General features: G+C 47.6%; 1 protein-coding gene across 8 annotated transcripts in view; it reads left to right on the top strand.

Moving 5' to 3' along the window:
* The window catches only part of RPH3AL (rabphilin 3A like (without C2 domains)), a 158,448-nt gene that overhangs the window by 35,579 nt on the left and 97,595 nt on the right, over positions 1-25,274 (top strand). The window contains exon 1 of one of the 8 annotated variants that reach the window (XM_053567776.1): positions 16,139-16,161. The exons of 6 other annotated variants lie outside the window; for them this stretch is intronic. Coding sequence is in view for 1 of the 2 variants with exons in the window: in XM_053567771.1 (XP_053423746.1) it covers positions 21,332-21,392 (61 nt within the window). In the remaining variant the exon portion in view is untranslated. Of the gene's footprint in view, positions 1-16,138; positions 16,162-21,262; positions 21,393-25,274 lie in introns of those variants that run through there. One more of the 8 variants, XM_053567771.1, reaches the window with a different exon arrangement.

The following is a 25,274-nucleotide window of genomic DNA, read 5'->3' as shown; positions in this document are numbered from 1 at the left end:
CCCAAGGACCTTCCAGAGATTAACAAATAAGCAAAGAAATAAATACACAGATTCAAACTGTGATATATGCACTGCAGCAGAAGAATTGGAGGCCAGTATTTACTTGTTGACCTTTTGGTCTTCTATGCTAGGCTGTATCCCCAGGGAGGGCCACACAGGTGGGAAGTGGAGTGGATGTTAGTGGAATAAAGGCTTGAACAGCATGCACATTCCTGCTTTAGCAGAGACAGATGATAGGATCCTATGTTTAATTGACACAAACGCATTCTGAAGGGTATGACACCTTATAAAATGTAATATTAGTGGTGTGGCCAGATTCTTTCCAATTGGTGAAGATTGGATGGTATTTTTTTCTCTCTGTAGAGAAGAAAATATAAAGATTAAAAAAAATTTTTTTTGTAGTTTTTTTTTTTTTCTTTTTTGGCCGGGGCTGGGTTTGAACCTGCCACCTCTGGCATATGGGGCCAGAGCCCTACTCCTTTGAGCCATAGGTGCTGCCCTAAAGATTAAAATTTTTTTTTTTTTTTTGTAGAGACAGAGTCTCACTTTATGGCCCTCGGTAGAGTGCCGTGGCCTCACACAGCTCACAGCAACCTCCAACTCCTGGGCTTAAGCGATTCTCTTGCCTCAGCCTCCCGAGTAGCTGGGACTACAGGCGCCCGCCACAATGCCCAGCTATTTTTTGGTTGCAGTTTGGCCGGGGCCGGGTTTGAACCCGCCACCCTCGGTATATGGGGCTGGCGCCTTACCGACTGAGCCACAGGCGCCGCTCAAGATTAAAATTTTTTTGTGGGTGGTGCCCGTGGCTCAGTAGGTAGGGTGCCGGCCCCATATTCCGAGTGTGGCAGGTTCAAACCCAGCCCCTGCCAAACTGCAACAAAAAAACAGCCGGGTGTTGTGGCGGGCGCCTGTAGTCCCAACTGCTAGGAGGCTGAGGCAAGAGAATCGCCTAAGTCCAGGAGTTGGAGGTTGCTGTGAGCAGTCTGATGCCATGGCACTCTACCCAGGGCAATAAAGTGAGACTCTCTCTACAAAAAAAAAAAAAAAAAGTAAAATTTGTTTGTATTGGGCATGATGGCTTATGCCTGGAAAGCCTAGCACTCTGGGAGGCCAAGGCAGGAGGATTCCTTGAGCTCAGGAGTTCGAGACCAGCCTGAGCAAGAGTGGGGACCCCCCGATCTCTACTAAAAATAGAAAAACATTAGCTGGGCACTGTGGTGAATGCCTGTAGTCCCAGCTACTCTGGAGGCTGAGGCAAGAAGATCTCTTGAGTCCAGGAGTATGAGGTTGCAGTGAGCTAGGCTGATGCCATGGCACTGTGGGGGAGGTGACAAGACTGAGAATGTCTCAAAAAAAATATTTTTTTCATTGTGTTTGGTACCACTTCACTTCTTTACTTTTTGTTGTTATTGTTTTGGGGGTGGTTTGGCGGGTGGTTTTAGGTTTAAAGAAAATTAATTAAAATTTATAGGATTAAGGCTCAGCACCTATGGCTCAAGTGGCTAAGGCACCAGCCACATACACCTGAGCTGGCGGGTTCAAATCCAGCTCGGGCCTGCTAAACAACAATGACGGCTGCAACCAAAAAAATAGCCAGGCATTGTGGCGGGTGCCTGTGGTCTCAGCTACTTGGGAGGCTGAGGCAAGAGAATTGCTTAAGCCCAGGAGTTGGAGGTTGCTGTGAGCTGTGATGCCATAGCACTCTACCCAGGGCGACACTTGAGGCTCTGTCTCAAAAAAATAACATAAAATAAAATAAAAATAAAAATAAAATTTATAGGATTAAGGTTCACTCTTAGTGTTGTAGCTTCTATGGTTTTGAGCACACTTCTAAGGACATGTATCCACCATTCTAGTATCTTACAGAATAATAGTTTCACTGCTCTCAAAATCCCCTGTGTTGCATCTATTCATTGGTACCTGTCTCCCCCAAAATCCCTAATCTTTTTACTCTGTCTCTCTAGTTTTGGCTTTTTCCGAATGTCATGCACAGAACTGGACCATATAGTACAAGGTTAGACAATTAAGTTCAAGAACTCATCCTAGAAAAAGTGCTATATACCTCATTGCTGAATATCACTACGTTTACCTTCGAGGTACTCCTCTTGAAAAAGTAAAAAAAAAAAAAAAAAGAAAGAAAAAGAAAAGCTACACACCAATGCCATTGCCTACTCTACCCTTCAAAGCAATTTTGGAACTCTTTTTCTACAATGGCCATCAGAGTTATTGTCTTATGAGTTCTGAGAATTAAGTTCTTCTTTTTTTTTGAGACAGAGTCTCACTTGGTCACCCTCGGTAGAATGCTGTGGCGTCTTTAGCTTACAGCAACCTCAAACTCTTGGACTCAAGCAATCCTTTTGCCTCAGCCTCCCAAATAGCTGAGACTATAGGTACTCCCCATAACGCCCACCTATTTTTAGAGATGGGGTCTCACTCTAGCTCAGGCTTGTCTTGAGCTCATGAGCTCAGGCAATCCACCTACCTTGGCCTGCCAGAGTGCTGGGATTACAGGTGGAAGCCTCTGTGCCCAGCTGACAATTAAGTTCTTGAACTCGTTCTAGAAAAAGGGCTCATGCCTCACTGCTGAATATCACTATGGTCACCTTCAAAGTACTCCCCTTGGTCATATGGTGACTGTAATGATATTCAAGCAATGAGATATGCAGCACTTTTTTTTTTCTTGAGATAGAGTTTCACTTTGTCGCCTCCATTAGAGTGCTATGGCATCATAGCTCACAGCAGCCTCAAACTCGGGCTCAAAGTGATTCTCTTGCCTCAGCCTCCCTGGTAGTTGGGATTACAGGTGCCTGCCAAAATGCCCAGCTATTTTTCTTTTTCTTTGTTCTTTTTTTCTTTAGAGATGGGGTCTCACTCTTGCTCAGACTGGTCTTGAACTCCTGAGCTCAGGCAATCCACCCGCCTCAGCCTCCCAGAGTGCTAGGATTACAGGCGTATATAGCACTTTTTCTAGAGTAAGTTGGAGAACTTAATTGTCCAGCCTTGTATGTAGCGATTTCAGACTGGCTTCCTTCATTTAGCAGTATGCATGTAAGGTTCCTCCATGTCTATTTTTGGCTTGCCAGCTCATTTTTATTGCTGATTTTTTTTTTTTTTTTGTAGAGACATAGAGTCTCAATGTACCGCCCTCCGGTAGAGTGCCGTGGCGTCACACGGCTCACAGCAACCTCTAACTCTTGGGCTTACGCGATTCTCTTGCCTCAGCCTCCCAAGCAGCTGGGACTACAGGCGCCCGCCACAACACCTGGCTATTTTTTTGTTGCAGTTTGGCCGGGGCTGGGTTTGAACCCACCACCCTTGGCATATGGGGCCGGCGCCCTACTCACTTAGCCACAGGCGCTGCCCATATTGCTGATTTTTATATAAATATATTTGAGACATTTTCACTTTGTCGCCCTCTATAGAGTGTCATGGCATCATAGCTTCCAGCAACCTCAAACTCTTGGGCTCAAGTGATTCTCTTGCCTCAGTCTCCCGAGTAGCTGGGATTACAGGTACCCACCACACCACCCGGCTTTTTTTAGGGGCGTAGTCTTGCTCTTGCTCAGGCTGGTCTTGAACCTGTGAGCTCAGGCAATCCACTGCCTCAGCCTCCCAGAGTGCTTGGACTATAGGCGTGAGCCACCACATCCGGCCCTGCTGGATTATATTTTATTGTATGGGTATATGGTACTCCATTTTGTTTATTAACCTTTTGAAGGACATCTTGGTTACATCAAAGTTTTCACAATTATGAATAAAATGATTACATGTATAAATGTAACTGTGTCGGCTCTTGTGTAAACATAACTTTTCTATTCATTTGCATAAATACCAAGGAGTGCAATGGCAAGATCACAGAGTAACAGTATGTTTGATTTTGTAAGAAACCATCTTGCAGAGCGGCTGTGTTGGTTTGGAGTGGGGGAGGGTTCCTGTTGTTTCACATCCTCACCCAACATTTAGTGGTGTCAGTGATTTGGATCTTGGCCCTGCTAATATATAGTATCTCATTGTTTAATTTGCAATTCCCTGATGACACGTGATGTTGAGCATCTTTTCATATTTATGTTTACCCTCTGTGTATCTTCTTTGGTGAGGTGTCTGTTCAGATCTTTTGCTCACTTTTAACTGGGTGGTTTTTTTATTTTTGGAAAAATGGTGTTTCCCACGTAGAATCTTACTCATTGTCTCTGACTTATCTGGAAGGACCAGGAAAAAAAGAATGTGTCTCTGTGTGGGATGAAGAGTGCTGAGACGTGTGGAGAAGTTGGAATGGCCCTTGTGGTTAAGAGCTTGAGCTTGGCGTTCTAGTCCTAGGGCTTTTCCTCTTAACAATAGAGTGACTTCAGTAAGTTATTCATCTCTCTGACCTTCAGCTTGCTGACCTATAAGATGGGGATGTTAAAGTCTGCCTCACAGGGTCATTTTAAAAAATAAAGGAAATGATTCTATAAAGCACTTGGCAGTAAGTGGCAAGCGCTCAACAAATGGCGGTTCTTCTTGTTGATAATTAGAAGACATACCTTTCACTTTCCCTGTGTGACAGTGTGTGTTTCCCTTATGTCCTGGTCTTTGAGACCCACAGCCCACTAGAATCCCATTTACCCTATGGGGAGTGCCCACTTTCAGCCTCTGGGCCTCGCCCCTGGCTTCCTCTCACTTCCCCCAGCCTCAGCCCACCTCCTCTCCTTGGGCACTTCTTCCACTACAGTATCTCCTGGGCATCTGTTTCTGTTCTTCCAAGTCTGGCTTCAGGTATAGATATCCCAGCCAATCCCCCTTCCAGCTTTCCAGGATGAGCCCCCAGCAGCAGCGCTTCGTTTGAGGGCGCTGCTGCTGTTGGCTGTGAGAAGTCAGAGAGGCAGGAGAGTGACCAGTGGCTGGAGTCCTCCCAAGCGGGGTCTAGACTTGCCAGCTTCTGACACCTCTGGAGGTGGGCTTTGGGCTGGTGTTTGCTGTGGCCTCTCCAACAGAACTCCTATCCCTCTTAGAAAAGCCACGCGGCTTCATGCTGGTCCTCTTCCCAATACATACACCCGGTCATCAAGCCTCTCCCCTGCCTGGCTCTGAGCCACTGTGGGCATTTCCTACAATAGAGAAGGGGAAGGCCTTCTAGTGATGGTGGTAATATGATGGTGCTGATGACGGTGACAGTGGTGGTGATGATCGTGACAGCCCTGCACTGGGTGTGTGCACTGTTATGGGTCCTGTGCTGGTTGTGTTACTGCTCCATTTACACATCAAAGTTTTTCGACCTCAGTGCTTTTAACATTTAGGTTGGATAACTCTGTTGTGGGGGTGGGGGGCTGTGGGGTGTTTAGCAGTATCCCCTGGTCCCTGGTCACTACCTTCCGGATAGATAATGGTCAGTAACACCCCTCCCCCTTTGCATTCAGCTACGGCCAAATGTCCCTTGGGGATCAAAATCACCCTAATTCAGAACCACTGATCTAATTTATTCTTCCCTATAGCCTCAGGAGGCAGCTACTCATTTTACTGAGGAGGCAATTAAAGCTTAGAGAAATGAAGTTGCCCAAGGTCACCAAGCTAATATAGCACAGAGCCAGAGTACAAACCCCAGACGTCTGACCCCAAGCCCAGACTTGTAACCACTGCTCTTTATTACCCAATGTAAGAAGAGAATTCATCAGCCCCTTGGCAGGGTCACCTGGAGTTTGTGGCCAGCTTGGGGACTGGCGGTCAGCCCAAACATCCATTGACAAATTCATTTGGAGCTAATATAAACAATGGCTGCTTCTGACTTGGTTGGAATTCAGAGAGCTGAATGTGTTTCTGTGGATACTGTCTCCGCGGGCTCCAGACCTATGCCACAGCAGGGGAGCCCCCTGGCTTCTCCTTCCCTCGGGCAGCCCTGTTGCCTGCCGTGTCACTATAGACAGCTGGGAGGAGCAGGAACTAACGTGGCTATGTTTTCCTCCAAATGGGACGTTCTAGTTCTATGTCTGTCCTCTCCTATTGGGGTTGTGAATCTGGGGGTATGGGTCGAATGCCCAAAATACCAATTTGGAATTTTAATTTTACAATCATTTATTATGAAAATTTTAAAACATACAGCAAAGTTGAACACATTTTACAGCGACTGGGCACAGTGGTTCTCACCTATAATCTCAGCAGTTTGGGAAACTGAGATGAGAGGATTGCTTGAGACCAGGAGTTTGAGACCAGCTAGGGCAACATAGTGAGACCCCACATCTATAAAAAATAAATCAGCTGGCGGCGCCTGTGGCTCAAGGAGTAGGGCGCCAGTCCCATATGCCGGAGGTGGCGGGTTCAAACCCAGCCCCGGCCAAAAACCACAAAAAAAAAAAAAAAAAAAAAATCAGCTGGCCGGGTACAGTGGCTCACACCTATAATTCTAGCACTCTGGGAGGCCAAGGCGGGTGGATTGCTTGAGCTCATAAGTTCAAAACCAGCCTGAGCAAGAGCGAGGTCCCATCTCTAAAAAATAGCTAGGCGGGGTGGCGCCTGTGGCTCAAGGAGTAGGGCGCCAGTCCCATATGCCGGAGGTGGTGGGTTCAAACCCAGCCCCGGCCAAAAAAAAAAAAAAAATAGGCGTTGTAGCGGGCACCTGTAGTCCCAGCTACTTGGGAGGCTGAGGCAAGTGAATCACTTGAACCCAAGAGTTTGAGGAGTAGGGCGCCAGTCCCATATGCCGGAGGTGGCGGGTGAGCTATGATCCCACAGCACTCTACCCAGGGTGACAAAGTGAAACTCTGTCTCAAAATAATAATAACAATAGTAATCATAAATCAGCTAAATGCAGTGGTGCAAACCTATAGTCTCAGCTACTTGGAAGGGTGAGGTGGAAGAATTGCTTGAGCCCAGGAGTTCAAGGCTTCAGTGAGCTATGATGGCACCACTGCATTCCAGCCTGTGTAACAGAGCAAGACTCTGTCTCTTAAAAAATTTGTTTTCAACACCTACATGCCCACCGTTTATCTATCATTAACTTTTTTTTTTCAGACGGAGTCTCACTATGTCACCCTTGGTAGAGTGCTATGGCATCACAGCTCACAGCAACCTCTAACTCTTGGGCTCAAGTAATTCTCTTGCCTCAGCCTCCCTTGTAGCTGGGACTACAGAAACCCACCACAATGCATGGCTATTTTTTTGTTTGTTTGTTTTTAGTAGGCTTGGGCCAGATTAAATCCACCAGCCCCGATGCATGTGGCCAGCACCCTAACCACTGAGTACGGATGCCAAGCCTATCATTCACTTTCTACTACAATTTCCTTATCACCCACAGTGTTTACCCTTTCTGGAACCCAAGTCAACATCATCTTTGGCTGGCAAGCATACTATAAATTCTCTATGAGGAGAATAAATTAACAATATACATGGTGGTCATGAGATGGTCTTTGTTAACCAGATTGATGAAGGAAGTAAAGGGTCACAAGTGACCCCAACATTATCACAAACCATTGCCACAAAGAGAAACCCCAAATCTTTTAGCTGTTATCCTCCCTCCCCCCGACCAAACCCTAGGCAACTGCTAATCTCCTTTCTGTAACTTTGCCTCTGTCAATTTGCCTGTTTTGGACATTTCATATAAATGGAATCATATAACGTCTTTTGTGACTGGCTTTTTTTAGCATAATGTTTTCAAGGTTCATCTGTGTTGTAGCATAAATCAGTACTTTGTTCCTTTTTATGGCCAAATATTAATAATATTAATAATATTTCATATTTATCCATTTCTGAGTTGAGGGACATTGGGTTGTTTCTACCTTTCAGCTATTGGGAATAATGTGCTATGAACCTTTGTGCTCAAATTTTTTTTTTTTTTTTTGTAGAGACAGAGTCTCACTTTATGGCCCTCGGTAGAGTGCCGTGGCCTCACACAGCTCACAGCAACCTCCAACTCCTGGGCTTAAGCGATTCTCTTGCCTCAGCCTCCCGAGTAGCTGGGACTACAGGCGCCCACCACAACGCCCGGCTATTTTTTGGTTGCAGTTTGGCCGGGGCCAGGTTTGAATCCACCACCCTCGGTATATGGGGCCGGCGCCTTACCAACTGAGCCACAGGTGCCGCCCTGTGCTCAAATTTTTGTTCGAACACCTGTTTTCAGTTCTCTTGGGTGTATGCTTAGGCGTTGTTGAGTCATGTGATAATTCTATGTTTAACTTTTTAAGGAACTTCCAACCATTTTCTACAGTGGCAGCACCATTTTACATTTCCACCAACAAACTATGGGGTTCTAATTTTTCCACATTCCTGAGAGCATTCATTCCCCCCCCCCCTTTTTTTTGAGACAGAGTCTCAAGTTGTTGCCCTGGGTAGAGCGCTGTGGCGTCACAGCTCAAAGCAACCTCAAACTCCTGGGCTCAAGCAATTCTCCTGCCTTAGCATCCCAAGTAGCTGGAACCACAGCCACCTGCCACAATGCCTGACTATTTTTTTTTGTTGTTGTTGTTTCAGTTGTCATTGTTTTAGCAGGCCCGGGTGGGTTGAAAGCCACCACCCTGGGTGTATGTGGCCAGCACCCTGCTGCTGAGCTATAGGCACCGCTCATTTCCTGTTTTAAAATTTATTTTTTACTTTTAGAGATGGGGTCTTGCTCTTGTTCAGGGCGATCTGGAACTCCTGAGCTCCTACAGTCCACCTGCCTCAGCCTTCCAGAGCGCTAGGATTACAGGCATGAGCCACCGTGCCTGGCCCTCCCATTATTATTATTTTTTTTTTTGAGACAGTCTCACTTTTTTACTCACAGCCACCTTAAACTCTTGGGCTCAAGCGCTTCTCTTGTCTCAGCCTCCCAAGTAGCTGGGACTGCAGACGCCCTCCACAACTCCTGGCTATTTTTAGAGACAAGGTCTCGCTCTGGCTCAGGCTGGTCTCAAACTCATGAGCTCAGGCAATCCACCCGCCTTGGCTTCCCGGAGTGCTAGGATTATAGGTGTGAGCCACTGTGCCCGGCTTTCCATATTTTTGATTACGGCCATCTCATTGTGGGTTTCATTTGCATTTCCCTGATAGCTAACGATGCTGAGTATCTTTTCATATGATTTTTTTGGCATTTGTGTATATTCTTTGGAGAACTGTTTATTCAAATCTTTCACTTATGTTTAAATTGAATTGTCATTTTGTTGTTGAGTCGTAGGAGTTATTTATCAAGTAGATTCTCTGTAAGTTGACCCTTCAAGGGACTGTAACAAACTGGTCAATATACGGAGGTGGTCAACAGAAGGAACTAGGCCTACTGTACTGATATGTATATGTGGTGCATGACTGGTCTATAAAAATTAGGGCAATTTAAGGAGGTGGTCAATGTAGGGAGGTGGTCAACAGTGGAGGTTCTACTGTATATTCTAGTTACTGGACCCTTATCAGGTATATGATTTGCAAATATTTTTTCTCATTCTACAGATTGTCTGTTCACCCTCTGGATAGTGCAAAGTTTTTAATTATGATGAAGTCCAATTTATCTTTTATCTTTTGATACTTATGCTTTTTGTATCATCTAAGAAATCACTACCAAGTCTGATGTCATGAAATCTTATCCCTACATTTCTTTAAGAGTTTCATAATTTTAGCTCTTATATTTAGGTTTTTGATCTATTTGAGTTAAATTTTGCAAATGGTGTGGTGTAAGGGTCCAATTTTATTCTTCTTCATGGGACAATCCACTTGCTGCAGCACCATTTTTTTTTCCCTGTGTCAGAATTGTACTTTAATTTCAGTTCTTTAGGGGCTAAGAAGTATTTATAGAACATAGAATCAGTTACAATGTGAACTGGTTTGTCAGTAGACAGTCTGTCATTCTTTCAGTATTATTTCTTAATCCTTAAACATTTTAAAAACTTGATTCTTTTTTTCTTTCTCCCTCATTAGTCCCACTTTTCTTTCTTTTTTTTTTTTATTAAATCATAGCTGTGTACATTAATGCGATCATGGGGCACCATACACTGGTTTTATAGACCATTTGACACATTTTCATCACACTGGTTAACATAGCCTTCCTGGCATTTTCTTAGTTACTGTGTTAAGACATTTACATTCTACATTTACTAAGTTTAGCGTATACCCTTGTAAGATGCACCGCCAGCACCATTTGTTGAAAAGACTATTCTTTCCCCATTGAATGGTCTTGGCAACATTGTTGACAATCAGTTGACCTTTGGTGTATGGGTTTATTTCTGGACACATGATTCTATTCCAATGCCATAGGTTTTGAGTATTATATGAGTATGAGGTATGTCTGCTGTTGGGTGCATTTGGTCCAGTAGGAGAGATCAGAAACATTGACCACAGGTGGGACATTCTAGGAAGAGGTCAAAATAGTATATTTCTGAAGATGAGGAATCACTTGCTCCAGGCTGGGGCAATGTGTGTGGAGTGGGGGAGGCATGGGCTTGGGGAGGCAGATAATACCAGGTGTTTCTGTTTGTCTAGAGACAATTTTGGCAAGGCAGGGTGGAGACTGCGGAGGGCCCATGAACTCCTAAGAAAGCATATGGGGCAGGCTGAGCTGGTACTGAGCAGGGAAGCCTGGAAGGGGTATCACATAGGATCGTGGGGTGACCAAGGACACCTGGGCCAGGCAACAGGTGTGGTAGGGAGCAATCAGGCTGTCTTTGATAATGACCTGGTGGCTCAGTGCCTGTAGTGGTTACAGTGCCAGCCACATACACTGAGGCTGGGGGTTCGAATCTAGCCCAGGTCAGCTAAACAACAATGACAACTGCAACCAAAAAAAAAAAAAAAATAGCCGGGCATTGTGGTGGACACCCGTAGTCCCAGCTACTTGGGAGGCTGAGGTGAGAGAATCACTTAAGTCCAAGAGTTTGAGCTTGCTGTGAGCTGTGACGCCACAGCACTCTACTGAGGGTGACACAGTGAGACTCTGTCTCTTAAAAAAAAAAAAGTATTCATTACAGGCAGTGGTGTTGCCCAGGATGTCAGCATCTCATAACTTCCTAAAGCCCCAGCAAGAGAATCGCTTAAGCCCAAGAGTTTGAGTTTGCTGTGAGCTGTGACGCCGTGGCACTCTACCAAGGGTAACAAAGTGAGACTCTGTCTCAAAAAAAGAAAAAAAAGAAAGAAAGAAAATGACCTGGGCCTGCTCAAACACCAGCCCCTTTTTGCCTCTCTGCACCAGGCCAGGTAACCCCAAGCTTTCTCAGAACTCCTATTTGGTCAGTGCCTAGACTATTAAGTTTCTGGAAACTCCTGGCATGCTCCTGACTGCTGGGTGTCTGGCAGGAGCTCCGAGAGTCCCCCAGCTATTGCTGTCATTGGATACCATCCCTGGAACCAGGTACTAAGGGAGGCAGAGAGGGTGATGAGAAGCACCTGGGCTCAGCCCAGCTCAGCTGGGCCCAACAGGGCACCAGATGTCAGCAGTGGGGCCTCGAGGGAGTGGCTACACCTCTCCAGCTGTGGTTTCTTCTCTGGAAGGAATGATGGTTGAGTCGTCCCCTTAAGGGCTTGTGATGAGCTCCAGTCGGGCAGCCCATGACAAGCACCAGCAGGCAGGCAGCACCTGTAAAGCCGACTGCTTTGCCAATTTGGTAGCTCAGGGTCGGGATGAGCAGGTGTAGGGCTGTTTTTAAATTGGGGGGGCTCCTCCTAAAAGCCCTGAAAACTCCTGGCTGAGTGCCAATGGTTCTGTGTGGCTCCCTCCCCGGCCTGTCTTCTCTGTTCCAAACCATGTCCTGGCTGGTCCCCCTCTGACTTCCAGGTGCCCCCCACCTTTGCCTGGGTCCTCAGCAGTCCGACCTATGGTTGTTTGGGATGGGCATCCCCACTTATTTAATGTCCTAGCCTCTGCCAAGGGAACAGGGAGAGTCCAGAGACAGGGACAGCTGGTTTCCAGGCAGTGCAGGGCTTAGCCTTGGAGTTGGAACAGAGAAATGTCTGTTTGTGTTTCCATGAACGAGAGGGGACAGCTGGCCTGCAGATAGCAGGCGAGGTCAGCTGGGGGTTGCCTTGGCTGCAGGCTCTCAGCAAGAGAGGTGGGCGGAAGAAGAATGGGGAAGTGCCAGGCAGGGCCTGAGAAGAGCCACCTGAGACTGCTGTCTGGGCTGGGCCGTGTGGAGGCCACCCGGGAAAGCAGCAGTGCAGAAGCTTCTCCTGAGGGCCGACACATCAGTGAGCCTGAGGACTGAGACTTTACCGAGCAGGTGAGGAACAATGGGCCTGTTTTCTTTCCAGAGGTTTCTCTTGGGCATCTTTAGCAAGCAGCTATCAGGTGTGAGCTTAAAATCAGATTTTCTTCCCAAAAATTCTGCTGGCTTGGGACTTTGCAGACCCTCATAAGTCACGTAAGTGGAAGCGGCCTTATATTTCTGCATTAAAACACAATCATTAGCACCCCTTGCTACCTGCCTGGCAGCCCCTAGGAGGACGTGGGCATTTTCTGAGTGTAGAGTTCCCCAGGAGCCACAGGTACCTACTTACCCTGAAGATCTGATATTATTCTGGTATCCTTTGAGCTAAGTTCTAATTCCATTTCCTGTTATTTTTGTGTGTTTCTGCCACGGCCCCCCTTTCTTGACAGTTTGGCGAAGCCTCTTCATAATAATGGTTTTAATCATAAACATGATTCAAAGGAAACCAATTATGTTGACTTATAGTTATCAGAATACCAAAAAAAAAAAATGCTTGTGATGTGGTAATCCATGTGCTTTATTGAAGCATTAAATAAACAGCTTTGCAGTAGGCCTAATAATAACGATTATGATTTTAAAATAGTGATGAGCATGAATTATATTTTGAGATATCTGCAACTCTGAACTGATATGAGACTATCCGTGATTCTGTTGATAACAGGTGCTGATAATATGACTGTATGTTGCCTACATTCATAATTAAAGGAAATAAAAAATTTCAGCTGCAGGTTAATAGAAACAGAATTTTCTTTCCATCCAATTTCATGGATACTATATAAAGAACCCCCCAGACAAGTAATAACCACAGAAGATTGTTTTTCCTGAATCCTCTTTTTCTTTTTTTTTTGGTATATATATATATATATATATATATTTTTTTTTTTTTATTGTTGGGGATTCATTGAGGGTACAATAAGCCAGGTTACACTGATTGCAATTGTTAGGTAAAGTCCCTCTTGCAATCATGCCCCCATGAAGTGTTGCCCCCATAAAGTGTTACACACACCAAGGCCCCACCCCCCCATCCCTCTTTCTGCCCTTCCTCCCCCCCATAACCTTAATTGTCATTAATTGTCCTCATATCAAAATTGAGTACATAGGATTCATGCTTCTCCATTCTTGTGATGCTTTACTAAGAATAATGTCTTCCACTTCCATCCAAGTTAATACGAAGGATGTAAAGTCTCCATTTTTTTTTAATGGCTGAATAGTATTCCATGGTATACATATACCACAGTTTGTTAATCCATTCCTGGGTTGGTGGGCATTTAGGCTGTTTCCACATTTTGGCGATTGTAAATTGAGCTGCAATAAACAGTCTAGTACAAGTGTCCTTATGATAAAAGGATTTTTTTCCTTCTGGGTAGATGCCCAGTAATGGGATTGCAGGATCAAATGGGAGGTCTAGGTTGAGTGCTTTGAGGTTTCTCCATACTTCCTTCCAAAAAGGTTGTACTAGTTTGCAGCTGAATCCTCTTTTTCTATTAACCATGACAGCTCCCTCTCGGAATTTATTGACCCTTCTCCTAGTCCTTAATACCCCAGGATCTCTAAGGGGCATTTTAGACTAGCTTAACCATCTGTGCACACAGACTAAGGGACTCCAGGCCAGGCACAGTGGCTCACACCTATAATCCTAGCACTCTGGGATTATAGGCAGGTAGATAGTCTGAGCTTAGGAGTTTGAGACCAGCCTGAGCAAGAGCAATACCCTGTCTCTACTAAAAATAGAAAAACAAGCCGAGCATTGCGGTAGGCACCTGTAGTTCCAGCTCATCGGGAGGCTGAGGAAAGAGGATCGCTTGAATCCAGGAGTTTGAGGTTGCTGTGAGCTATGATGCCAGAGTACTCTAGCCAGGACTCCACCCAGTGAGACTCTGTCTCAAAAAAAAAAAAGAAAAGAGAAAAAAACCCAGACTCAGGGACCCACTGTGTCTGGTGTCTCCACCTCTCAAGTAGGCTCTGGGTTCTGTTACCTCCAAGTATTGTAGATTGAATTGTATCCCCCATAAGGATATGTTAAGTACTAACCTCCAGTACCTCAGACTGTGACCTTGTTTTGAAATTGGGTCAATGCCGATGTAATTTGTTAAAATGAGGTCATACTGGAGTAGTGTGGGTTCTTAATCCAACACAACAAAAGAAGAGGGGGATACAGAGGAAAGACCAGAGGCACCGGAGATGTCCGGGAGAAACAGACAGGAACCCTGCGAAGATAGAGACTGGAGTCCCTCGGCTGAAAGCAAGAGATGCCGAGGGTTGCCTGCAAACACTGGAAGTAAGAGAAGGGCACGCGAAAGAGATTCTTCCCTGCATCCTTCCGAGAGAGCTTGGTCCTGCTGACACCTTGACTTTGGCCTCTAGTCTCTGGACCCGCTTTAAGCCCCTCAGCTTGGAGCAGTGTGTTGTGGGAGTCTAGGAGGCCAACAAGGCCTGGCCCAGTGGGGGATGTCGCACTGCTTTGGGTCAGGAAACAGCCTGTGGGACTTCCTGCCTTCCTGGGGGTGCCCACATTGGCTCTGGGCCAGCAGTTGGCTGCTCTTACCTTTAGGACTGCCTTGATTTGGGAGCTCTGCCTACCCCGCTTCAGGCATTTCAGAACTGACAAAAGTAAGCCATGCCTCTGGGGATGTGTAGGCAGAGCTTGTGTCTGAGAAAGTCTGAGGGCCGGCATTTGAAGTGAGAAGGGGAGAGGTGGGATAGTTCGTGTCTCATTTTCGGTTGGAGGCTTTGCATAGCATCTCAGCCTAGGAGTGAGAAAGCCACTTCAGTCGCATGGACAGACAGGCAGGGCATTTCTTCCAGGCCTGGAATGGGCATGGGTGTTTTAGACCAGTCAGGTTTCCCACAGATTTACTTACCTAGGTTAAGAAAAAAAAAAAAAAAGACCCCGCAGCATTAAGTGTGACTCCCGTGTGTGAAGTGGTTGTAAGGGACTCGACAGGGGCCTGGTGTACTGTCAGCATGCGCTGCACGTGTTGATGGAATGAGGGCCAGGAAATAAAAAGCAGCTGGTGCCTGTCCTGCTGAGGACAATAATGAACCTCAGGGCTGTGACCCAGTGGCGATGTGCCTTGGAATGGGTCTCAGGGCCTCCAGGGTTGCTGCTCCTCCAAGGACACAGACAAGAAGGGCTGGAGGGTCTCAGCTCCCCCAGAGGGAGGAATCTGAGCAGGCGCCGTGAGGACAGGCAGGGGCCCATCGTTTATGTAACTAAATCGTCCTTTGAACAAGATTAAAGAAATACATTCCGGGGTGGCGCCTGTGGCTCAGTCGGTAAGGCGCCGGCCCCATATACCGAGGGTGGCGGGTTCAAACCCGGCCCCGGCCAAACTGCAACCAAAAAATAGCCAGGCGTTGTGGCGGGCGCCTGTAGTCCCAGCTGCTTGGGAGGCTGAGGCAGGAGAATCGCTTGAGCCCAGGAGTTGGAGGTTGCTTTGAGCTGTGTGAGGCCACGGCACTCTACAGAGGGCCATAAAATGAGACTCTGTCGCTACAAAAAAAAAAAAAAAAGAAATACATTCCCCTGTAATCCCAAATCTTATCCCTCTACCATGTTTAACTCTGTGTTTTCCACGTTGGCACGTGATGGTCACATTGTGCCACCCATGTATCTGTAGTTTGGTTCCACTTAATGGCCGTGCACCTTTTTTCAGGCCATTTATTGTTCTTGACATTGACTGCGACATCAGCTGTGCCACAGTTGAATATCCCTCAAGAACTGGAGTCCTTTTTAGAGTTCCCATAGTTTTAGTTGGTGTAAACCACTGTATAGAGTGGCTGGAGGCAGGACAGGAGAGCCCCATTCAGTGGCTGGGCCTGTGCGTGACTGACAGGAAGGGGCAGGTTAAGCAGGGGGGAGCCACACGCTCGGGCCTTACACCCGAGACCTATTCTGTGAGCCACAGTAAACTCTTGCAGGTTAATGTTAGTTCCCTGAAGTGTGCTGGACACCCTCTCTGTGGGGCACCATGCTATCCCAGGAATGGCAAGATGCGTCCTCAGAGCTGCAGTCTCTGTGGGTTTACAGGTGATGCAGATGGGATGAAAGGCTGGGCAGAGGGAGGTGGGGTCAGTCCGAATGGGAATTGGGTGGGGAGAAGATAGAGAACTCCCAGAGGAGGTGGTGCTCCGTCCTCTGGACAGAGAGCACGAACAAAGGGCATTCTAGGTGGCAGGGTCTGGGAGACAAGGCTGAGCGGCTGGGACATGTCCATATCCCAGTGGCTGGAGAGTGGGTTTTGTGGAAAGATGAGCTGGGAGGTGAGACTGGAAGGTTAGTGTGCACCAGATCACAGATGGCCTGGAGGGCAGCTCGGGCTTTTTCCTTTGGTGGTGGGAAGCTGAGCAGGGGAATCACACAAACTGACCTTGGCTGCAAGCAAGGATAACCTTTCAGACTGCGTGTTAAGTGGAGTGAGGACAAGTCCCAGGAGGTCCAAAGGCCAATTAGGATGCTTTTGCCACCAGTCTGGGCAAGAGGGGAGGAGAACCAGAGCATGGAGGGGGAGCGGAGAGTCACCCCTGAGCATGTTTGGCAGGGATGCCTGATGAAGGCACTAGTTTCCCCGGGGCTCCTCTCTCGTCTCTGGATTCCGCTCCTTTGCCCCGCCTTGTGCACCATCAGGCCAAGATGCTTCCCAGTGAGTGGTTCCTTTGGGCTTCAGACAGGCCTCTGAGGCTCCCACTCTGAATCTTTTATCCTTGCAGTGCATTTTGAAAGGTGGAGGAAATGTTGCTGTCTGGGCTCACCTTATCTCGCTGCTATCATCATGTTTCCCGTATCATAGTAACAGAGCAGATGTCAGGGCCTGTTGCTAGGGGTTCCCTGGGATATTAATGCCTGGGTGTAGAACCGACAGCTCTCAGACGGTGTCTTTGAGGCCCGGGGAAGCATCGGCTTGCTGGCAAGTATTCTTTTATATATGTCCCAGCTTTCTCTCCCTTCTTTAAACCCCTCCTTCCCTGTCAGCTCCCGTCTTAGAGTGGCCAACTCAGCAGTAGCAAATGTGCAGCCCCTCTCCTCTCCTGTACCGGAGCAGACGTGATTACTGCTTCATGGAAGGTCACAGCTTCCCTTCCTTCAGAGGCTGGAGGCAGCTCCCTGGGCACCAGCTCAGATTAGGCACTGGGGACGAAGCCTCTGCCTTAAGGCTCCAGGCCCTCACCTCTCCTTTTCTCCGTTGCTTCCTCTGGCACCTGGGTGGGCAGGGGAGTGGGTTTTGCTTGCCTCTTTGACTTCCTGATTGCCTCCCTCATCTGATCTTTTGGCCTTTCCCACCACAGGTGGAAAATGGAACTCTGGGCAGTTCTGGAAGGGGGTTTGGCTGGATATTGAGGTCAGGGCCAGGATGCCATTTGTATTCCTTATATATTGGCTACAGTAACACCACAAAACAAGCACACCCAAGATCTGGGGTTTACAGCCAGGATGTGTGAGTGCTCCTAAGTCTATGGGCTGGCTGGGCAGTTCTGCCCCTCTTGGCTGGGCCACGCCTTTCATTCTAAGCACCATGGTTCACAGAAAACCACTCGCTCCACTGTGCGGAGATGCGTGTGAACGCTCTCTTTGTGGCTGTTAGGAACCAGGGCCCTGCACCTGCTGGTGGTCCATGTTTGCCTTTGCACGTGGGGGTCCCTCCTAGACACGGTGGCTTCCTTCAGTCCTTCCACTTGCCTGCTCTTTCCCACTGTTCTCCTGTATCGGCATCTTGTCCTGGTCACCTGTACGCTTGGGTCTGGGGTTCCTTTGTCACAGTCACTTGTGAGTGGCTGTGATGTTGGTTATTATTATTATTTTTTAAGGCAGAGTCTCACTCCCTCACCCTGGGTAGAGTGCCATGGTGTCATAGTTCACAGCAACCTCAAACTCTTGGGCTGAAAAGTTCCTCTTGCTCCAGCCTCCCAAGTAGTTGTGACTACAGGCATCTGCCACAGTGCCCAGGTAGTTTTTCTGTTTTTAGTAAAGACAGGTCTTGTTCTTGCTCAGGCTGTTCTCGAACTCTTGAGCTCAAGCAATCCACCTGCCTCGGCCTTCCAGAGTGCTAGGATTACAGGTGTGAGCCACCACACCCAGCTGGTTATGTGTTTATGCAGGAGTCCTTCTTGGGGTCACACTTGTGACTTCATCAAGGCAGACCCCCGCCATGCAAACTGGCTGGTCTCAGGAGCTTGGTCCGCTGCCTGTTCTTACCGTTGTTGGACCCTGTGGCTCAATGAGAGTGAGCTCATTTGTCCCACAGCCTGGTGAGTCTCCAGGCTCATTGTATCAGTGAATATGTGCTTGAAATAAAATCGAGGAGGTGCAAATGTCAGGGTCAACCGGAAGGAGAGAGAACAGTCCTAGGGAAAAGGTGCAGTGGCCAGAGCTGCCTCGCTGGGGTAGTTGCCTTTGTCCCTGTCCCAGCCCAGTAGACGGGGCAGGGACTCCGTGGGTATGCGTCATGCTCCTGTAAGTTTTGCCCTCCGGATCTCCTTTTCAAAGTCTGTACGTGTCAGAGAAAACTGCGGGAGGCTAATGCTTTCACACTGTGTTAAAGCTCTTGTAAGTTTGGGAAGGCTGGGGTTCCAGCAGCCGTTTTCCTGGAATGGTAACTATTTGTGCTGCAATCCGTGCCCTTATAGTGGGGTTGAAGGCCCTTGTCCCTTTGCCCCTTCGTAAAGGAGAACACTGGGCTGGAGAGCTGTCACATGACCTGCCCTGGCCACTTGGTCACTCAAGGCTCTAAAACCAGTGCTCCTTTTACCAACTCCTGAGCTCTAAAGGCTGTTAAGAAGGCAGAAACCTTCTTTTAAGCAGATGCAAATGCTTGCAAAGAGGAGCCCCCACCCCCATTTTTCTAAGCTATTAGAGGCCTGAAGTGTTTCTGAAACCAACTAATTGGAGGTGTAGCTATAGATAGGTTCTTCTTTGAGTTCTGAGTTTGAAAATGCAAAATCCACACTTGGCCAACAGGACACAGCTGCCTCTAAGCAGAATTTTTGTGGTGGACGGTTTTATTCTTTTGTGTGTACATTTTTAAAAATTTTCATTTTTTTGGTGGACCATTTTGGATGCACTTTGGAGAGACTGGGCTTGAGGCCTGCAACTGACGGCTTTGAGTGGCTATGAATGTTCCCATTGAAAAGTTATCTCAAAAACACAGTTTTAAAAGTGCATTCCCTTTTCATTTTGGGAATTTATCCCAAGGGACTCATCAGAGATGGACACAAAGATTTATCTCCTAGGATATACATTTTAGTGTCAAATATTATAGAGCAAAATTGGAAGCAGTCTATGTGCCCTCAAATGGGAAAATGGTATGGTATTTGTACCCAGAATTCTAAGTTAGAGTTAAAAGATTTTTGAAGAATTTTAATGACATGGGGAAGTACAACATGGTAAGGAAAGAGCAAACAGCATAGGGAATAGTTAGAATCTGATTTTATTTAAAATCTGTACACCTGGGAAAAACCGGAAGCTACTACATGAAAACTTTCAGGCTTGTCACGGGGCAGGGGTGGCTGAGTGTGAGGGTGGTTTTTCTTTATAACCTAATATGTTACACTGTGCAGGAAATGACCAAATGAGGTTGCATAATGACTGTTGCTCAGCGGAGACAACTCTGCTGTGACTGCAGCATTTGCCTGCAGTGACTAACACCCAGGGTGAAGAGCTTTTGACATTAAGGAGCAAACTCAATCCCCCGCAAGAATGTGTTTATTTTTACAGATCTGTCTCGAAAGTTGCTTGGGGTTTATGAACCTCCTCCCCTAGGAATTTCTCAGGAAATCATCAGCAGGCAGCTCTTGTCCCCTGTCCCCTGATGCTGCAGGGTTTTACCAAGAGCGTCTGCCTGCCAGCCTGCCTGGGTGCAGCCTCCACTCTGCTGGCTTATGGTCCCTCCGGGGACTTATGGTCACGCCAGGTGGGATCCTCTCTCCAGCAGAGGCCTCGGGGTACACCAGCCCCACAGCCGGGAGTTGGCTCAGCTGTCAGATGGAGCCCTGTTGGGCAGCTGACTACCCCTGGGGAATGTTGAGGAACAAACTGCCTATGAGTCAACAAGTTGCAGTGGGAGGTTAGTTAGAGCCCCACTCGGTCTGCTCTGAGCAAATCCGGTTTGTCTTCTGAATTCTTCCTTGTCTGGGAAGGGCAATCTCTGATGAAATGTGGTTAAATTAAATTGATGTTCACCGAGCTCCTGTTCTGCAGCCACCCTGTGCTGGGCGCCAGGGAGGGAGAGAGGAGGCGATTTCCCACCCCCACCCCTGTTCCCAGGGAGCCCACTGTCCAGTGGGGAAGAAGAAGCAGAAACACATCAGTAGAGTCGAGGCCCCTGGGCTGGTCCGCCAGGGATGGGAGTTGGCTCTGAGTCAGGGAGCTGGCAGCCAGCTCCCACTGGAGGGGCGTGGAGAAGCTAAGCTGGCTGCATTGGTGGCTTCCTCCTCTGGTTGCCCTTCCTCTCCCACCATCTGTCCCAAGGTTGCTCTGTGTGGGTGAAGGGCAGCCATGTCCCCGTAGGTGCCAGCTGCAGCCAGAGGCAGAGGGGCAGAGCCCTCCCAGAGCCAGGGCCTGTACTCCTGGGTTCTCATTTCCAACCTTCGCTCAGAACCACCCTGTGGACATGGTCAGCCATAAACTGGCCCTTTGTGATTAAACCTGCCCAGCCAGGGCCAAGGGCCTCAGCCTGGAGGTGACACCTTCCACCTCCCTCGACTTCTCTGTGGCATTTGACTCCGTGGGTTCCTCTCCCTGAAGCTCCAGGAGCAAGAACCCGGGGCAAGCAGTGGTTGTACCCTCCTCCCCTCTGCCCTGTGGACTAGGCTGGGCTGGGGGCTCAGGCTACCAGCCTCCTGCCCCAGGATTGTTCTCCCGTCCTCTGCTGCCACCCTTGCCTGCCTCGTGTAACTTGGCAGGGCTGAAAGAAGTCGGGGGTTGGAACTGCACAGAGCAGTCACTCCAGCTGTCCGTTTCAGCTCCCCTGGGTACCGTAAGGCTCAGGAAGATCATCATTTTGTTCCTGGACTTCTAGTAGGTTTGCCAGATGTTCCAGGATCTTTTTCTTTCTACCTTCCTCACTGCCACCAAGCCCTTCCCTCTGTGCTTACGGGTCTAGGGACGGTGACATGATGCAGGGGAAGGCTGGTCTGCAGGTCAGTAGGCCAGTGTAGTTAACTGCGGCATCTCCTCTCCGTCTCTGAACTTCTCTTGTTCTCATATGTCCAGTAGAAGAGTAATGATTATAGATTCAGGAAGAACAGAAGCGCCTATGAGTGGAGGTAAGTCGATGTTGTTTTAGTTAAAGTTTTAAAAACAAAAAAGGAATAGACCTCAGACGGGTCAGAGGACAGATAAATATCAGTTTGGGGGTTTCCTTACCAGTGATCCCCAAACTCTGGCCCCACTAGGAAGTGACCCAGAGGGGACAAAGGGCTCATTCCCTAGTGATTGACTAGGGCACCAATTTGGTGATTGCTTGGGGGCTGTGAGGCCACGTCCTGGGTGCCCCTCCCCGTCCCCTGCATCAGAGTACAGGGCCCATCTTTCTCCTTCTCTTCCGTTCTTCTCCCCAGCCCCATACCCTTGCAATTCACAAGCTTCTGCAGAAGATGGGGTCTTCCTGTGGAGTTGTCCTACTCTGAAGTTCCTGGGTTTGCTCTTCCCTCTGGGGTCACCCCTGGAGCACCCTTGTTTCTGTGGGCTGCCTGGCAGGGCAGAGGTGTCACCTCCACACTCGCTGTGTCCAGCCACAGCAGGATGGCCAGACAGCTCAGGGGCTGGGGCCGTGGCGCCCCCTGCAGGCTGTGACGAGAGCAGCACCTGTGAACCCAAACCCTTGGCCTCTTTACTGGACCCAGGACATAGCCTCTCCATCAGCAAGATCCCCATCACTTCCATTTCTTACAGCTCCGAGAATAATAAAAAAAGAAAGAAAAAGAAACAGGGCTGCTGAGTTGTAGTAAGTGTTAAATGTTTACTCTGAACAGAGTAACACTTTTCACACCCACATGGAGTGGTGTGACTGCTAGTCACAAGATAACTGAAATTAAAAAAAAAACCAACAATGCAAAACAAACCATAGGTTCGGCACCTGTGGCTCAAACAGCTAAGGCGCCAGCCACATACACCTGAGCTGGTAGGTTCGAATCCAGCCCGGGCCTGCTAAACAACAGTTATGGCTGCAACCAAAAAATAGTCGGGCATTGTGGCAGGCGCCTGTGGTCCCAGATACTTGGGAGGCAGAGGCAGGAGAATTGCTTGAGCTCAGGAGTTGGAGGTTGCTGTGAGCTGTGATGCCTTGGCACTCTACCCAGGGCAACAGCTTGAGGTTCTGTCTCAAACTAACCACCAAAACAAGAATAAACCATAGTGTAGCAAAGGCTGGAAATGGGGCACCAGTTTAAAGTTATTTGGTAAGCAAGTTTTTTCTGACCCCATCTTTGTTTTCCTGGGTTGTACATTAGTCTCATCTGGGAGAAGGTCAAGAGTCCACGTCAGAGGGGGCCGTTGGTGACTTGGGGCCCCCAAGGACTGACCTCAGGGTCTCCACATGTGGTTCTTTAGGCTCTGGAGTTGGCCTGGTCTCTTCCCTGAGGCAGCCCACAATGGAGTGCAGGTCCAACCTGGAAGAGCAGATGCCTGGATGTGGGATGGAGACCAGTGTGATTAAGGTCTGGGACTTGGTCCCCAGGTACATCAGTTGGCTGCGGTCTACACACTGCCTGCCCCCTGCTGTTCATCATGGAAATGGGTGTCAATGTAGAGAAGCAATTCTTAAAGCATGGTCCTAGGATCTCTGGGGGTCCCCAACACCTTTTGGGGTTATCCATGAGGTCAAAACTATTTTCATAATAACAAGACTCTTGGTCCCATTCTCTTATAAATAAATAGGAAATGGAAAGTTTGTTGATATGGTTTCAGATGCCTCATTGATTAAAATTAATCTTTTTTTTTGAGATAGAATCTCACTTTGTCGCCCTCAGTTACCGTGGTGTCACAGCTCACAGCAACCTTCAGCTCTTGGGCTTAGGCGATTCTCCTGCCTCAGCCTACTGAGTAGCTGAGACTACAGGATACAGGCGCCCGCCACAACACTCAGCTATTTTTTTGTTGCAGTTTGGCCGGGGCTGGGTTTGAACCTGCCACCCTCAGGTATATGAGGCCGGCACCTTAGCCGCTAAGCCATAGGTGCCACCAATTGAAATTAATCTTTAAGAAACTACTATCTGGGGGGCAGTGCCTGTGGCTTAGTGGGTAGGGCGCCAGCCCCACATACTGAGGGTGGTGGGTTCGAACCCATCCCTGGCCAAACTGCAACAACAACAACCACCAAAATAGCCAGACATTGTGGTGGTGGCCTGTAGTCCCAGCTACTTGGGAGGCTGAGGCAGGAGAATTGCCTAACCTCGCAGGAGGTTGCTGTGAGCTGTGATGCCATAGTACTCTACTGAGGGCAACAGAGTGAGACTCTATCTCAAAAAAAAAAAAAAAGAAAGAAAGAAATTACTGGGCGGCGCCTGTGGCTCAGTGAGTAGGGCGTGGGCCCATATACCGAGGGTGGCGGGTTCAAGCCCAGCCCCCGGCCAAACTGCAACAAAAAAATAGCCGGACGTTGTGGCGGGCACCTGTAGTCCCAGCTACTCAGGAGGCTGAGGCAGGAGAATTGCCTAAGCCCAGGAGTTGGAGGTTGCAGTGAGCTGTGTGACACCACGGCACTCTACTGAGGGCAATAAAGTGAAACTGTCTTTACAAAAAAAAAAAAAGAAGAACAAATTAGTATCTGTTGAGTTTGGGTATAATATAAATGAACATTCACAATTGTCTTGGAAGGCTACTAAAATACCCCTTCCTTGGAGGGAGAAGAGCAGAGGAGGAAGGGGGATTGGTAACTTTTTACCTAATAGGCACCAAGTAAGGGTACGCAGCACACCTGCACACCCGTCTAAAGGGCTGGACTACAACTTGGACTTTGCCTGAGAAATGCAAACAATGTAACATAATTGTTTGTACCCTCATATTAGTCTGAAATAAAGAAAGGACTGTTTTCCCTCCCAACTATCATTCATATCTGGGGGCAGGGGGTCTGGATATCCTTCCTGGACTTTTTTTTATTTATTTTATTTTTTTATTTTTTGGCCAGGGCTGGGTTTGAACCCGCCACCTCTGGCATATGGGGCCGGCACCCTACCCACTTGACCACAGGTGCCGCCCATCCTTCCTGGACTTTAACAAAACAACACATCATAAAAGATTGAATGAAAAATCAGATATGAACATCCAGCTGTCTTTTGTTAGGCCAAACATTAAACACATTTGTAAAAACGTAAAACAATATCATTCATCCCATTGATGATTTTTATCTTTATTTTTTGAGACAGAGTCTCACTCTGTCACCCTGGGTAGATTGTGGTGGTGTCATCATAACTCACAGCAACCGTAAGCTCCTGGGCTTGAGCAATCCTCCTGCCTCGGTTTTTCTATTTTTAGTAGAGACAGCGTCTCTCTCTTGTTCAGGCTGGTCTCAAACTCCTGAGCTCAAGCAATCCTCCTGCCAGGGCTCCCAAATTGCTGGGATATAGGCATGAGCCATCATACCTGGCCTATTTTTATCTTTTAAAATACATTTTTTCTATAAAATAATTAGATCATGTGAGCATCTAATTGGTTCATTATTTTTAATGAATAATTCTTTAATTTCTTAATTTTAATATGGCAGATATCAACAGATACAGCCCATATATTTTTGGCTCCTCAAGCATATTTTGTGTCATCTGAATGAGTTGTAATTCATATACCATGAAATTCACACTTTTAAAGGGCACAATTGTGTGGTTTTGGTATTGTGTGACCATCACTACTATCTAATTCCAGAACATTTTTATCACCCCCAAAAGAAAGCCTGGACCCATCAGCAGTCGCTCCCTAAGCTCCTAACAACCATGAATCTGCTTTCTATCTATGGATTTGCTTATTCTGGACATTTCACATAGATCGAGTTATATAATATGTGGTCTTTTGTGGCTGGATTTTTTTCACTTAACATAATGTTTTCAAGGTTCATCCAGGTCATAGCAGGTCTCAGTATTGCATTTCCTTTTATGGCAAAATGATATCCCATTGTACGAATATAGCACATTTTATCCATTCATCATTTGTGAACA

The sequence above is a fragment of the Nycticebus coucang genome, chromosome 18 (assembly GCF_027406575.1).
Source record: "Nycticebus coucang isolate mNycCou1 chromosome 18, mNycCou1.pri, whole genome shotgun sequence".
Taxonomy (NCBI): domain Eukaryota; kingdom Metazoa; phylum Chordata; class Mammalia; order Primates; family Lorisidae; genus Nycticebus; species Nycticebus coucang.
This window is presented reverse-complemented; position numbering and strand designations above follow the sequence as displayed.